At 34.0% G+C, this 15,158-nt stretch overlaps 3 protein-coding genes across 3 annotated transcripts; 1 reads left to right on the top strand and 2 right to left on the bottom strand.

Moving 5' to 3' along the window:
- Positions 1–389: 389 nt before the first annotated feature.
- On the top strand, positions 390–2,738 carry LOC131616305 (glycosyltransferase BC10). The gene is made up of 2 exons (XM_058887599.1): positions 390–1,440; positions 1,842–2,738. Exons 1-2 carry the CDS (start codon positions 919–921, stop codon positions 2,490–2,492), a joined length of 1,173 nt encoding a protein of 390 aa, XP_058743582.1. The 5' UTR covers positions 390–918; the 3' UTR covers positions 2,493–2,738.
- A 260-nt stretch (positions 2,739–2,998) lies between these two features.
- LOC131616299 (IAA-amino acid hydrolase ILR1-like 4) lies at positions 2,999–5,988 on the bottom strand. Its single transcript, XM_058887592.1, has 5 exons — positions 5,477–5,988; positions 4,841–4,966; positions 4,397–4,711; positions 3,568–3,696; positions 2,999–3,498 (listed from the first exon to the last, which is right to left on the bottom strand). The coding sequence occupies exons 1-5, from the start codon at positions 5,831–5,833 to the stop codon at positions 3,085–3,087; spliced, it is 1,341 nt and encodes a 446-aa protein (XP_058743575.1). The 5' UTR covers positions 5,834–5,988; the 3' UTR covers positions 2,999–3,084.
- A 4,383-nt stretch (positions 5,989–10,371) lies between these two features.
- LOC131616301 (IAA-amino acid hydrolase ILR1-like 4) lies at positions 10,372–12,174 on the bottom strand. The gene is made up of 4 exons (XM_058887595.1): positions 11,774–12,174; positions 11,572–11,697; positions 11,149–11,463; positions 10,372–11,058 (listed from the first exon to the last, which is right to left on the bottom strand). The coding sequence occupies exons 1-4, from the start codon at positions 12,128–12,130 to the stop codon at positions 10,528–10,530; spliced, it is 1,329 nt and encodes a 442-aa protein (XP_058743578.1). The 5' UTR covers positions 12,131–12,174; the 3' UTR covers positions 10,372–10,527.
- Between the last annotated feature and the right edge of the window lie 2,984 nt (positions 12,175–15,158).

Here is a 15,158-nt window from a genome sequence, read left to right as displayed (position 1 = left end):
ATTAAATTTTCTATAAAATATTAGTTTAACTAAATTATATTATCATATTCATCTAAGTTAATTGATCGTTACAAGAACACCTAATTCAACCGTCCACAAATCTACGTATAAATTTACACTATCTTACTTTCTCATCTAAAATAAATAAATTTTTTTGTCATTAGATTAATAATAGATATACTTATCGCAATTTAAGTGAATTTTATAATGTATATACATAAAAATCAATTACATGAAATTATAAATGATAAAATTTTAAATTTCTTGAAAAATGAAAAATGTAATAACTCAAATTTTAATTACTATAATACACGTGCACCTATAATAGGCCACAAAAATAGGCATAGACAGACCAATAAATAACAATTCAATACTCAAAAAACCAACAACAAAACTCAAACAAAAAAACCTTTTTACAACGTTGTTGTTTCTTTTTCATTGGTTCTTTTCTCTCTCATCTTGAAGCACCCTGTTATTAGTATCAACTTTCCCTTTTACTGAGATTTTTTATTCTCATTCTCTCGCAAAGCAAAACCCACCACGTTCCTATACTGTTGTGAGTGAATGATGAATCATCAATGACATGAAAATTTTCATCTTTTCATGCTTACCCAGAATCACACAACAAATAAAGTTTAGATTTTTTTCATAACCCTTCGATTTTTCAATGATATCATAGTTGTTACTTGTGTTGGGCTGCAGAAATTTTCTCTTTTTATTTAGTTTTGATCTATTCTTTGATATAGGGTTTCATTAATTTGAATAGTGTGTATTTATGAGCATGACAGTTTTGTTTTGATCTGGTTTTGTTTATGGAAAGTGAGTTTTTTGTTTTTGTTTTTGTTTTGGGATTTGGTTGTGTATGAAGTTACACAAGTAACAAGATCTTAGATTTGATTGTAAGAGAAGAAGAAAACTATGCTTCCTACTAGATTGGAGGAAGGGAAGGACCCTGCTGCAATAGCTACATTAAGAGTGACACACACAAGGCAATTTCCTTTGAGGCTTTTGCAGTTTTTCTTACTCTTTCTGATAATTGGAATTGGTGGTTCATTTCTTAGTATGTATATGATTAGGCATTTCGGTATTTATAATGTGGCTTTCGTCCAATCGTCGTCATCGCGTAAGCCTTGTTTTCAGAGGCCGGCGGTTGTGGAGAATTGGTTTAAGGCTCCTTCTAGTTTGTTGCATAGTATGAGTGATGTTGAACTCTTCTGGAGAGCTTCTTTTGTTCCGAGGATTCAGAGTTATCCGTTTAAAAGAACTCCGAAGATCGCGTTTATGTTCTTGACCAAGGGACCTTTGCCAATGGCACCACTTTGGGAGAGGTTCTTTAAGGGACATGAGAAGCTTTATTCCATCTATGTTCATTCGTTGCCGTCTTACAATGCTGATTTTCCGCCATCGTCGGTTTTTTATCGGAGACAGATCCCCAGCCAGGTTCGAGCTAGCTTTATTTTATTTCAAGTTTGTTTGTTGGTGTTTCAATGTATGGCAGGGCCGGCTTTGAGGACGTGCCATACGTTGAAATTTGTTACGGTTAAATTGTATCTAAATAGGATCTCATAAATCTTTGATAAACCGTGGTTAAATAGGGCCTCTAATTGTTTTGTCACAGTTGAATCGTGATTAACCTACACAGAGCTTCCAAAACTTGAGAAGACTCTAATATATGGTCGCATGGTTCTCATGTATGGTCACATGGTTATCAGGATCTTACAATACACATGATTTGTATCTTGATTCAATATTAAATTGAATCCATTCGATACGAGTGTTTAGTGTGTATTAATTTAGACATGAATCTCGTATTGAATTCTGATTATCTTCCTTCTTTACAGGTGGCGGAATGGGGAATGATGAGTATGTGTGATGCCGAAAGAAGGCTTCTAGCGAATGCATTGCTTGATATCTCGAACGAATGGTTTGTTCTTCTATCCGAGGCCTGCATCCCTATCCAGAACTTCAGCATTGTATACCGTTACTTGTCGCGGTCAAGGTATAGCTTTATGGGCGCAGTTGATGAACTTGGGCCTTACGGAAGAGGACGCTACGAGGAAAACATGAAACCTGAAATCAACCTGAGCGACTGGCGTAAAGGGTCTCAGTGGTTCGAAATTAATCGAGAACTTGCAGTTAGGATAGTTGAAGACAGGACTTACTATCCAAAACTCAAAGAGTTTTGCGTACCGCACAAATGCTATGTGGATGAACACTATTTCCAGACAATGTTAAACATTAATACTCCTCATCTTCTGGCGAATCGGAGCCTCACTTATGTCGATTGGTCAAGAGGCGGTGCTCACCCGGCTACGTTTGGGAAGAACGACATCAAAGAGGAATTCTTCAAGAAAATTTTGCAGGATCAGAAGACATGTCTTTATAATAACCAGCCAACTTCACTTTGTTTCTTATTTGCTAGAAAATTTTCACCTAATGCTTTAGGTGCTCTCTTAGATTTAGCACCGAAAGTTCTAGGAATAGGAAATTAGTCTCGCTTCTGAGTCGCAGCATCCTTGAAGGAGCGCCATTTGGAGCGTGTTAGTTAGCTATCAGTTTACTCCATTTCGACCGCATAATGTTTTGCAGAAATTTTGAGTTGCTCTTATGGCATTTAGACGTGTAGGTCATTGAATTTAAACCATATATTTTTATACTAGTATTAGTCAAATTGTAGACTAGCATTTTATTGGATTACTTGTTAATCAAAAAAATATTTTAGTTATCTGTTTGGAATATGCATTCTTCCATTAAAACAAGTTTTGTGTATGACTATTTTATGATGCACTGTTATAACCTCCACTCGCCCGAGTTTCTTCCATATTTGAAGTTGCACCTTCAAGTTAGAATCAATTCTGAGAGCAAAATCAATTTTAGAAATCACCCGAACATATGCAATCTCAATTAACATTCAAGAACACTCCAAGAACTGAAATTGAAATTGAAAAACAAGTAATAAAATGGACATTAAAAAGGAATAAGCAATATGAGCATTGAGTTTGATGGACAATGGACAATTTTTATTTGAAACTAAAAAGAAAAAACTTCCAAAAGAAGAGAGAAATCTAAGGAGTTTATTGACATTTACAATTCATCGTGATATTTTCTCTCAACACCAGGTACATCCTGCTGATGTTTTAGAAGATAACTAAAAGCTAGTGATGCATGAAGTGAAGCTCCATATGGGAGTCCATCTTCATTGATTTCGAGATAAGGCGAGTGTAATGATGACTCAAACTTTTTATGCAAAGAACTCTTCACTCCAAGCATGAAGAAGTAACCAGGTATGGCCTCTTGATAGAATGAAAAGTCTTCAGATCCCATGAATGGGGTCATGGCACTATCAACTTTATTGATACCAAGCATATTCACTGCAACATTCACAAAATGTTCGTGTAAATCGGCATTGTTTACGGTTGGAGGATAGAAAGGTTTCACTCCATCTTGGAAGTCCACAGTTGCATTACACCTATGCACAGCCGCTTGCCCAATGATAACCTGCATAAATGAATCAACTGTCAATTATGTTGACTAACCTTTCATATGAATAGCATTTCCGATACATACCTCCTCAATCCTCTGTCTCAGTTGGTTGAAGCTTTGTTGAGAAAAGGCACGGAAGGTGCCACCAATTGTGACATAGTCTGGAATAACATTGAAAGCACTACCTCCTTGGAACTTTGCAATTGTCACAACCTGAGCAAACATGTGTTATGTATAAAAGAAAAGAGCGGTTGTATGTCGTTCAACAAGTATGCCATACATAATTTTTAAGTAGTCAGAAAATTTTCACAAATAAAAACAATCACACACTCACATACATCCTAAAGGTCTAGCTCATATATCCCTCTATTGTCATCAAAAGCTTGTTTTATAATTCTATTCTTCTTCTGTCATCTTTTGCATAGACGATGAATCTAAATGGCCCTTGCAGTCATGCTGCAAACTTATATATTGTGGTATGAACAGACAAATGCGGCTGTTGAATAGGTTGCTACTTAGGCTCCTTTCTATTACTTGTGTGCTTTCTAATGTCCAAATGTAGCTTATAAATAAACATGAAGAAGACACGCTGATTGCTTAGCCTAGTTATGGATTCAAGAATATCATGCAAGAAAGTAACTAAGATATTATTTGGAAGAGTTTATAAAAACAGCTTGTGACATGTTCATAAACTGTTTTCAGCTTATTTCCAAATATTCTTTGAAATAGCTTACGAAAACATCTTATAATATATGTGAAATTTTTTTAAACTTATTTTATCTTTTATCATAAAAACAGGTTATACAAAAGAACTTTTATGATGTGTGTTTATGTTATAAGCACTCAATTGAGTTGTTTATTTAGACATGGCCTAAGTATGAAATAATGAAAATGAAGAATAGAGAGAATTTACCTGAGAGTCGAGAGGATCAGCCTCGCGAGAAACAAGGTGCTGTAAGCTAATAATCACATTAGAAGCTGCCAATATGGGGTCTATAGCCTGTTGAGGAATAGCGGCATGACCTCCCTTTCCACTTATTTTTGCTTCAAAGAAGCCACTTCCTGCCAATATTGGACCAGACCTAGAGGCTACTTCACCTATTGGTAATTCAGGACCAATATGCAATCCAAAGATAGCTGTAACATTCTCTAATACACCAGCATCTAAAATTTTCTTAGCCCCTCCACCTCCTTCCTCCGCTGGTTGGAATACAAGAACGACAGTTCCCTAGTTTGACAACAAAATAAAGAATTTATCAGTAATCAATGAGAGGATCCATAACAGTTCCCTAGTTAGACATAGAATATGAATGCTATAATATGGTACAAACCAAAGAGATATAATTAGAGATCTCACTTGTATTTCTTTTTCATGGTGTTTGAGAATCTTTGCAGCACCAAGTAGCATTGTAACATGAGCATCATGACCACACGCATGCATCTTTCCAGCTACTTTACTCTTGTGCTCCCACTCCACCATTTCCTAAGGTTCAAACATCATAAATATAATAGCGAAAATCAAAATTCGAGAAAAAAAGACAAACAAAATAACCAAACCCCTTTATCTTAACTCCATATAGAAATTAAAACTTAGACCAGTCTCATTAACTACAGAAAACTGTTAAGAGTTCCAGATATAATGAAATATCGGCTGAAATGAGTTTATAATTGAGTGAGAGTCCTCTCCTTAGAGGTCAGTTTTGTAAGAATTGAATTAAACTCAACTCAAATTCTAATATAGTATCAAAGTCCAGAAGTCAGATTCCATATGTCTTCTCTCTGGACATGAAAGGGGTGTGTTAAGAGTTCTATATCGGATTTGATATGGTCTGAAAACGAATTTAGGGTTGAGTTAGACCTAATCCAAATTTTAGTAAAACCAAAATTCAACCATCATAAAAGAGCATCTATATGAATATCATGTAATTATCTTTGCAATAGTGATAACATTACTAAGAATGATGTAGTTAAAAAAATGATGCAATGAATGAACCTGCATAGGAAGAGCATCCATATCAGCTCTTATAGCAACAAAAGGAGGCAAACCAGTTCCTATGAAGCCAATGACACCAGTGATTGCAACTGGATGTTTATAAGGTATACCCAATTTATCCAATTCTGATCTTATCAGTTTACTAGTCTCAAATTCTTCAAAACCCAGTTCAGGATTCTCATGAATCTTCCTTCTGATACTGATCATCCAATCAAAAACCTCAGGACTCTTGGCAATATCTAGAAAGTTGTTGATTGAGGAACTATCTGACAAGATTGGTGTTGCTGCAAAGACATGTAAAATGAATATGATGATGCAAAAATGGAAAGTGTTGAATTTGATGGAAGTAGAAGACATAGTTTGGTTTGGTTTGGTGTATAAAGATATTGATGATTGAAGAACAACATAAAATGTTTTGATTTTTTTAAGATTAGTAGGTGGGTGGCTCTTCAATGGTAGCGTTAAGTATCTAATTTCTTGAATTCATGTTTTTTTTAATGGAGAAATAACATTTGGACGTCCATTTATGGTGGAGACCCTTATCAATACAGATACATATCCATAAAATTATTTTAGAGATACATATCCATAAAATAATAATAATAATAATAATAATAATAATAATAATAATAATAATAAATATTATTATTATTATTATTATTATTATTATTATTATTATTATTATTATAAAGATCAATGTTAAAAATACCTTTTTATAGATACACTTTAGAACTAGTTAATAAGAATAAAAATGCGGTCCATGTTTCGGGTCGATTTGAACTAAGATTAAAAAAATTCAAATATAAACCCCGTGTGCGATCAATCAATTTGATCTTTGCATATATTGTAGTTTATCAAATTTCCAGATCTTCAATCTCATGTATCTCTGACTTACTTGATATGTGGAAAATGGCTATATCTACAACTACTCGTTCCGCCACCGTGCGTGAAGCCTCCCTGACAGTTGTCGTTGTAGCATCAATGACTATAAATTGGCCAAATGCCACTTCTTCTCCTGGCGAAGTGAATTTCGGCATCGACATTCCTCCATGGCCAAATCTAATGTTCCTTCTCCAAGAGCGAGGGTTGTCCAATCTCTACCACTTGGTGTTCCAACTTCTCTTCCCGTTGAGCGACCAGAGATGTCGCATGGTTTTGGCATCCTCGAAGTGAACCTAGGCACGAACGAGTTGCTCGATAGTATCCATAACATCGTTCAGCAATGGAACTCCAAGGCTACAAAGGAAAGATGTCCTAGTAACATGAAATTTATCTTGCTTCTGAGTTGCAACGTCCTTGAAGGAGTGTTCGTTTGGAGCGTGTTAGTTAGCAATCCGTTAGTTCACTCTATTTTAATCGCGTAATTTATCTTCTGCTTTCTCTATTTTGCAAAAAGTTTGAGTTGATCTTATGGCATTTAGATGTGAAGGACATTGAATTTACAACAACAACTACTACTAAGCCTTATCCTATTATGTGGGGTCGTCTACATAGATCAACTTTCACCATAATGTTCTATCAACGACCATGCTTCTATGTAAATCATTAATCTCAAAATCTTTCTTAATAACTTTTCTTATAGTTTTTCTAGGTCTTCCTCTTCCTAGAATTGTTTGTCTTCTCTCCATTTAGTCTACTCTCCTTATTATAGAATCTACGTCTCATCTCTACATGCCCAAACCACTTAAATCTATTTTCACCATCTTCTCTACTATGGACGCCACCCCGACACTCTCTCTAATAATTTCATTTCTAATTTTATCATGTCGAATCTTACCACACATCCACTACAACATCCTCATCTCTTCTACACTTACTTTATTCTCGTGTTGATTCTTAACCGTCCAACATTGTGTCTCGTACAAAACTGCAAGTCTTTCCGTAGTCTGATAAAACTTTCCCTTCAGCTTGAGCGATAACTTCACATCACATAAAACACCTGATGCATGCCTTTCTCCATTTCAACCATCCAACTTGAATTCGATGGTTTCCATCCCCTTATATTTCTCCATCATTATGTATTACGGACCCAAGATATGACTTGAGTGATAATATAGTCTCCAACTTTTACCTCAAGGCTAGAAACACTTCTTCTTTTGTTGAACTTACATGCTATATACTCTATCTTACTTCTGTTTAGGTGAAAACCATGTGTTTCAAAAGCCCATCTCCATGTTTCTAACCTCTCATTTAAGTCATCTTTCGACTTTCTAAGAAGAACTATATAATTTGCAAAAAACTTTCATATTGGTGATAATTCTTAGACGTGTTCATTGAGTACATCCAAAATTAAGATAAACATGTAGGGGCTCAGGGTTGACCCTTGATACAAACTAATTGTATAGGAAAGTTATTTTTCTCTCCACCACGTGTCCAAACAGTAGTTAATACTCAGGGTCGGCCTTGGGCCAGGGCAACCATGCCCACAGCCAAGGGCCTCAAAAAATCGGGGCCTAAAAAATCAGGTGAAAAGGTAAAAAATTATAATAAATATTAACTAATAAATAAATTATTCACTGATCATGTAATAATTTGCGGCATCAGTAGCCCAATAATAATGGTCATGGTTTGAAACATGAAGGTCTTGAGTTCAATATTTTTGTTTTTATAAAAGTTTGCCTAAAATATAACACAACATCTACAAAGGGTTTCTCCAAAATAAAGTTGTATACATATAATAAACAAATCATATATGTATTGCATAGACCTTTTCAATTTCTTAAAATAAATTTTGGATAATATATACATAAATTATATTTAATTTAGATTTTAAAAATCCATCATAAAATAAATTTATTTATTATTAAATTTATATCATAAAATATAATACATTCTTATTTATTTATGTTTAGTTCTATTAATTTTTTATTTTATTTTATTTTATAAAAAATTTATAATTAAATTTTATTTTATAATAATAAATTAAATATAAGAAATTTAATATTTGTATATGGCCTCTAAAATGTCGAGACCGACCCAGTTAATACTCCTCCATACATGTTTTTAATAACTTGAATATATACATTTCTAATCCTTTTCTTATCTAGTAGTTTCCATACGCATTCTCCAAGTCAATAAAAATTAAGTGCAAGTCATGTTGGTCAATCCGATACTGCTCCTTCACACGTCATAATAGATAAATCGCTTATGTGGTTGACCTTCCTGACATAAAAGCAAATTGATTATCGGTGACTTGAGTCTATTTTCTTAATCTTTGTTCAATCACTCTTTTCCATAACTTCATGATATGACCCATAAGCTTAATCCCCCTATAATTTGTATAATTTTGTATACCTCCCTTTTTCTTATAGATTGGAAGTAAAGTGCTTCTTTTTCATTCATCTAGCATGTGTTTTGACCTCATAATTTTATTAAAGAGTTTGGTGAGCTACTTAATAACTTTTTCTCCAAGAATTTTCCACACTTCAAAAGGTATGTTGTTTGACCCAACCACCTTATTGCTACTCATTCTTTTCAACCGTTCTTTTACCTCCTGTTTCTGAATCCAATGATATAGTAACTATAGTTTTGATCCTCTTCTCTAATTTCGAGTCTCCTAGAGTCTGGTGAGATATCATATCCTTCATTAAATAAGTTGTAGAAATATGTCTTTCACCTATCCTTTATATCTTTTTTCCTGAACTAAGACTTTACCTTCTTCATTCTTAACACACTTCACTTGATCCAAATCTCTAGTCTTTATTTTCCTCCCTTTGCAAGCCTATATATAGGTTTTTCTCCCTCCTTGGTTCCTAGAAACTAGTATAATTTGTCAAAATATCGAGTTCTTGATTCCCTCACCGCCTTCTTGTTCTCATTCTTAGCTTTCTTGCACTTTTTCCAAGTTTCAGAATTTTTACACCTAGACCACTCTTTAAAACAATCATTTTTTACTTAAACTTTAATCTTGACACTTTCATTCCACCACCATGATTTTTTACCTCTAGGTCCAAAACCTCTTGATTTACTCAATGTCTCTTTAGCCACTTCTCTAATATCTTGGATCATCTTGTTACACATGTCAAGGGATGGCAAGTAGACTCAAATCCACGGGGCCCACCTACATCCGAACCCGAGTCAACGGGTGAAAATCCGAGTTGACTGGGTTTGAGTTCGGGTTCGGGTGCCACCCGATATTTTATATATATTATATATATAATACTGTGGAAAGTTGTAGGAAAATTGTAGGAAAAATGTATTTTGTTACGGATTCTGGTTTGGGTGAAAAAATTCGAAACCCAACGGGTGTGGGCGTATGTATTGTTTTGCCATCCGAACAGTATTTGGGTTGGATTCGGGTGCCGATTTCAGGCAGTGTGAAACTCGCACCCGACCCGACCCGTTGTCATCCCTATACATGTCATTTGTACTTCTTTGTGGTTGTCCAAACCCTCCGTCCAAAATTTTTTATTAAAAAATTCTTTATTTTTCACACTTAAAATGCCACCCTTAACAAAAACTTTAACCAAAACTTTGTTAGATTCCTGAAATAACTTTACAGTTCAAATATATTTATATACTACTATTAGTCCATATATAGACTAGCATTTTATTGGATTACTAGTTAATCAAATAAATATTTTAGTTATCTTATTATTCTTATAGAAATATGTATTCTGCCATTAATATATTTGTGTATGGCTTTTTTATTATGCACTATCATAACCTACACTTGCCCAATTTTCTTCCAATCTCATGATACATTTAAGCATTGATAAAGACACATATTTATACAATAGTTATACGTTTAATGACTTCATTATACATTTGGATAAGCGTTTCAATAGTCCATACCATATTGGTTTCTGGGTCGATGTGGCTTTTGATGTGGTCTAGCTCAATTTGGCTAAATACCAAACACATGCTATAAGAATACATGAAAGATACATGTAAACTGATTACCAACTAGTTTAGATAGTTATGCAATCTCATTCAACATTCAAGAACACTCCAAGAACTGAAATTGAAAAACAAGTAATAAAAAGGACATTAAAAAGGACTAAGCATCAAGTTTGATGGCCAATTTATTTGTGATTGAAACTAATTAGCATTTATAATTCATCATGATATTTTCTCTCAACATCCTGCTGATGTTCTACAAGATAACTAGAAGCCAATGATGCATGAAGTGCAGCTCCATAAGGAAGTCCATCTTCATTGATTTCGAGATAAGGCGAGTGTAAAAATGACGACGCCTTATGTTCGGAATTCCTCACTCCAAGGATGAAGAAGTAACCAGGCATGGCCTCTTGATAGAATGAAAAGTCTTCAGATCCCATGACCGGGGTCATGTCACTGATAACTTTATCAATTCCAAGCATATTCACTGCAACATTCACAAAATGTTCGTGCAAATCGGCATCGTTTACAGTTGGAGGATAGAAAGGATTCACTCCATCAAGGAAGTCCACAGTTGCATTGCACCTATGCACAGCAGCTTGCCCAATAATAACCTCCTCAATCCGCAGTCTCAGTTGGTTGAAGCTTTGTTGAGAAAAGGCTCGGAAGGTGCCACCAATTGTGACATAATCTGGAATAACATTGAAAGCACTACCTCCTTGGAACTTCGCAATAGTCACAACCTGTGCAAACATGCCATTCATATTTCTAATCAGAATTTGTTACACAAATAAACATGTCATCTTTTTCATAGACCAAGATTCTAAATTTACCTGGGAGTCAAGAGGATCGGCCTCGCGAGAAACAAGGTATTGTAAGCTAATAATCACATTAGAAGCTGCCAATACAGGGTCTATAGCCTGTTGAGGGATAGCAGCATGACCTCCCTTTCCACTTATTTTTGCTTCAAAGAAGCCACTTCCTGCCAATATTGGACCAGGCCTAGAGGCCACTACACCTATTGGTACTTCAGGAGCAATATGCAATCCAAAGATAGCACTAACATTTTCTAACACTCCAGATTCTACAATTCTCTTAGCCCCTCCACCAACTTCCTCTGCTGGTTGGAAAACAAGAACAACAGTTCCCTGAATTAGACAAAAAAATATAAAGAATTTATCAGTTATACATGAGAGAATGAATGCTATATATGGCTCAAACAAAAATTATCCTCTAAGACAAATTAAAGATCTCACTTGAATCTCTTTCTCATGCTTTTTAAGAATCTTTGCAGCACCAAGTACCATGGCAACATGAGCATCATGGCCACAAGAATGCATCTTTCCATCTATCTTACTCTTATGCTCCCACTCCACCATTTCCTAAGGTTCAAGTTCCAACATCATATATATAATATCATCAAAATTTAGAAAATGAAGTAATGGCTAATGAATGAACCTGCATGGGAAGAGCATCCATGTCAGCTCTTAAAGCAACAAAAGGAGGCAATCCAGTTCCTATGAAGCCAATGACACCAGTGATTGCAACTGGATGTTTATAAGGTATACCCATTTTATCCAATTCTGATCTTATCAGTTTACTTGTGTCAAATTCTTCATAACCAAGTTCAGGATACTCATGAATCTTCCTTCTGATACTGACCATCCAATCAAAAAGCTCAGGACTCTTGGCAATCTCTAGAAAGTTGTTGATTGAGGAATTATCTGACAAAATGGGTGCTGCAGCAAAGACATGTAAGATGAATATGATGATACAAAAATGGAAAGTCTTGAATTTGAAGGAAGAAGAAAACATGGTTAGTTTTGGTGTGTGGGGGAGTGTGAAGATTGATGAATGAAAGGAAGAACAATATATATATATATATATATAGTATGATTGGTAGCATTATTCGAATGCCACGTGTTCGTATATTTATTATCCATCTATCACTATAGATATACATCCATTCAAAATATTATCTATATGAATTCTATATGACTAACTTTTATATCTATCACTATAGATATGAAATTCTGTTTATTGAACGATATATACAATAACACCTTATTCAGAACCAAAATGAACAATTAATGTGTTGTGTTGAATTTATATTAACTTTACACAAGATGTGTACTTTGTACTAAGACAATACAATAGGAATTATAACACCACAATTTTCAGCTTTAATAAATAAATCACTTTGTTACGCTTAGTCAATAAATCACTACCCAAGCAAAGACCTAATGACATGAAATTCTAAGAAATTCGTAAAAGTAACCTAACTTGCAGTTTTTAAGAAATTAACAGAGAGAGGGGTGTGTGACAAATTTATAGCGGTTCGATTATTGTCGTCGCTAAGCCTACTCTATTCTCTAATGGTTTTCCATTGAAAATTTTGGTTTTCCACTATAGTTTGTGACAAATTACACAATGTTTAGTACAATCACAATGTCTGAAATAATGCTAAAAATATAAAATCTTCTATCTGAATCACTTGATTTGTACACAATATCCAAACTGAATTCTAGCGAAATCTTTTCTTGAATTCGTCTTGAATCTTTAAGCCCTAACAATCCTTTTCCAAAGTCTACAACGATCTTTCCTCGTTCCTACCGGTATCTTGAACGTTTGTATGTCTGAAGATTAAGAACTCCCACTTTGTCCGTAGGATTCCAAAGTGAATAAGGAGAGAAAAACCTCCTTCTTTTCCTATTGGACATGTAAATATCAGCCACAACACCACACACCTTACAAACCTCCAAAATCTTTAAAGAAACTTTAAACACAATAATAGAATCTCCTCAACAATCATAAATATCCAAAGATGAGAATTAGATCCACACGAAAAAGGAACTAGAATGAGTTAGATAATTGCAGAAATCTTTTGCAAACACTAAGAAAGATTCAAAACCGATTTTAAAAATGAGAGAACAAGTGAGCTGTGAGTTTTCAAATCAATAATAAAAGTTTATGTTTTCTAACTCTGTGTTTATTTCCATGTGGTATAAAAATTTACAATTATCTACAAGAAATAAAGACATAATCGTCTGTAGTACGAAATAATCATTTGTATTATAGTTAATAAGTTTGACCATCTAGATTCCGAGACATTGATTGTTTTGGTAAGTGTGGGAGTGTGAGTAGGGGTGAGAATAGGCTGGGCTGAATCAGGCTTTTGAAAGCTTGAGTTTGACCTGTTAAAAAATTCAAAGCCTAAGTCTGACATGTAGCATATCGTAGGCTTATTTTTTTTGGCCTGAGTCTGGTCTTTTTGAAGGCCTAATTGGCCTATTAGCCTACTTAAAATCCTATTTCATTTGAACATTTGTAAATAAGTCATTCAACTCAACTTTATACAGACTAACAAATTAAAAGATCATTGAGATTAAATGTTTGTTTGTATTTATTTTGAGTTTACATAGTAGCATAAAGTTTGTGATAACATTTGTTTGAAAGAACTTATGGAAGCAACTTATGACATTGTTCATAAGATTTTTTTTATCTTATTTTCATAATTTCTTTAAAATAATTAATATTTATTTTTATATTTTAATTTAAAGTACAAAATATAATATAATAATAATAATAAAATCATTCATATTTATTTAAATAGGTCCGATCTCATAGACTTAAAAAACTTTTTATATGGCATGTGACCTAGCCTTTTTAGCTAAATATATAAAAAAGCCTAAACTTTTTTATTTATATTAAAAATCTAACTTAACTTAAATTTATGTAGGTTGGACCGTAAACCCCTATTAATCGCCTTGATTCGTGAACAATTATTTGTTGATTACAAAAAGGTTGTTTTAGTTTTATAAGCCTCGTCTTATTTTGACACAAGTTTTAATATCTACACCGTATGCTATTGTTTCTAAATACAACTTTATTTTTATTTTTTGACTTTGCTCCTAAAATAAGAAGACAAGATATAGCATTTATATGTGTGGAATGATCTGTTGATAGCAAAAAAAATGTTGTTTAGTTTTTGCGAGTAGGTTTTGGACTCTTTAATGGTTCCATGTACTACCCATGCCTTGCATCTTTGTCTTACCCGTGTGATGTGATTTACGCGTGAAGAGATATATATTACTATATATTAGAAACAGTGTTTATATAATAATCAAAAGCCACTCTCAACTACTTACATTATTGTTTGGAATTACATTGTAACCATCATGTAGAGGGCTGTTCAAAACCGAATCGGTCCAATAAATTGCTGGATCATAATTCTAAAAAGTTTGTCATCGAAGAAATCGAGTCGAGTTGCGGACTAGGTCACTCTCTTTAAGACGTTTCGCAGTACTGCAAAAAATTATGCAAAACAGTCGAACTACCGCGCCGCCTCAAGGATAAAACAACTCAATTTAATAATGTACGATTACTACTTGCACAATAAATAATCGGTCTAGAAATACACCCTCAGATGATACTAAGACCATTCAAATATGATATACATACCACTTTAGTATCTGGTATAACGACCAATTGTAGTAATTTCTTAAACAATTTCACACTTGGATCATATGGTGTGCACGCAAGTTTACAATCAAAGTATTTATATTTCTTTAAGATCTTCTCCACATAGTGTGATTGATCTAAAGAAATTTCTTGCTCGAATTTCGTGATCTTGATACCAGGAATGGCACTTGCTTCTCCGAGAACTTTCATATCAAAGTTGTTGCACAATAATGATTTCACAACATTAATGGTTTGAATGTTTGATCTAAATATGAGTAAATCGTCTACATAAAGACATATGATAGTGCAAATGCGGTTCTCAGATTTGTAATAAACGCATTTGTCACTTTCATTTACTTTATACACATTCGATATCATTAAG

The sequence above is a fragment of the Vicia villosa genome, linkage group LG7, assembly GCF_029867415.1.
Source record: "Vicia villosa cultivar HV-30 ecotype Madison, WI linkage group LG7, Vvil1.0, whole genome shotgun sequence".
In the NCBI taxonomy this organism is placed as follows: Eukaryota; Viridiplantae; Streptophyta; class Magnoliopsida; order Fabales; family Fabaceae; genus Vicia; species Vicia villosa.
Note: the sequence above shows the minus strand (reverse complement) of the source record. Positions and strands in the feature narration are given on the sequence as shown.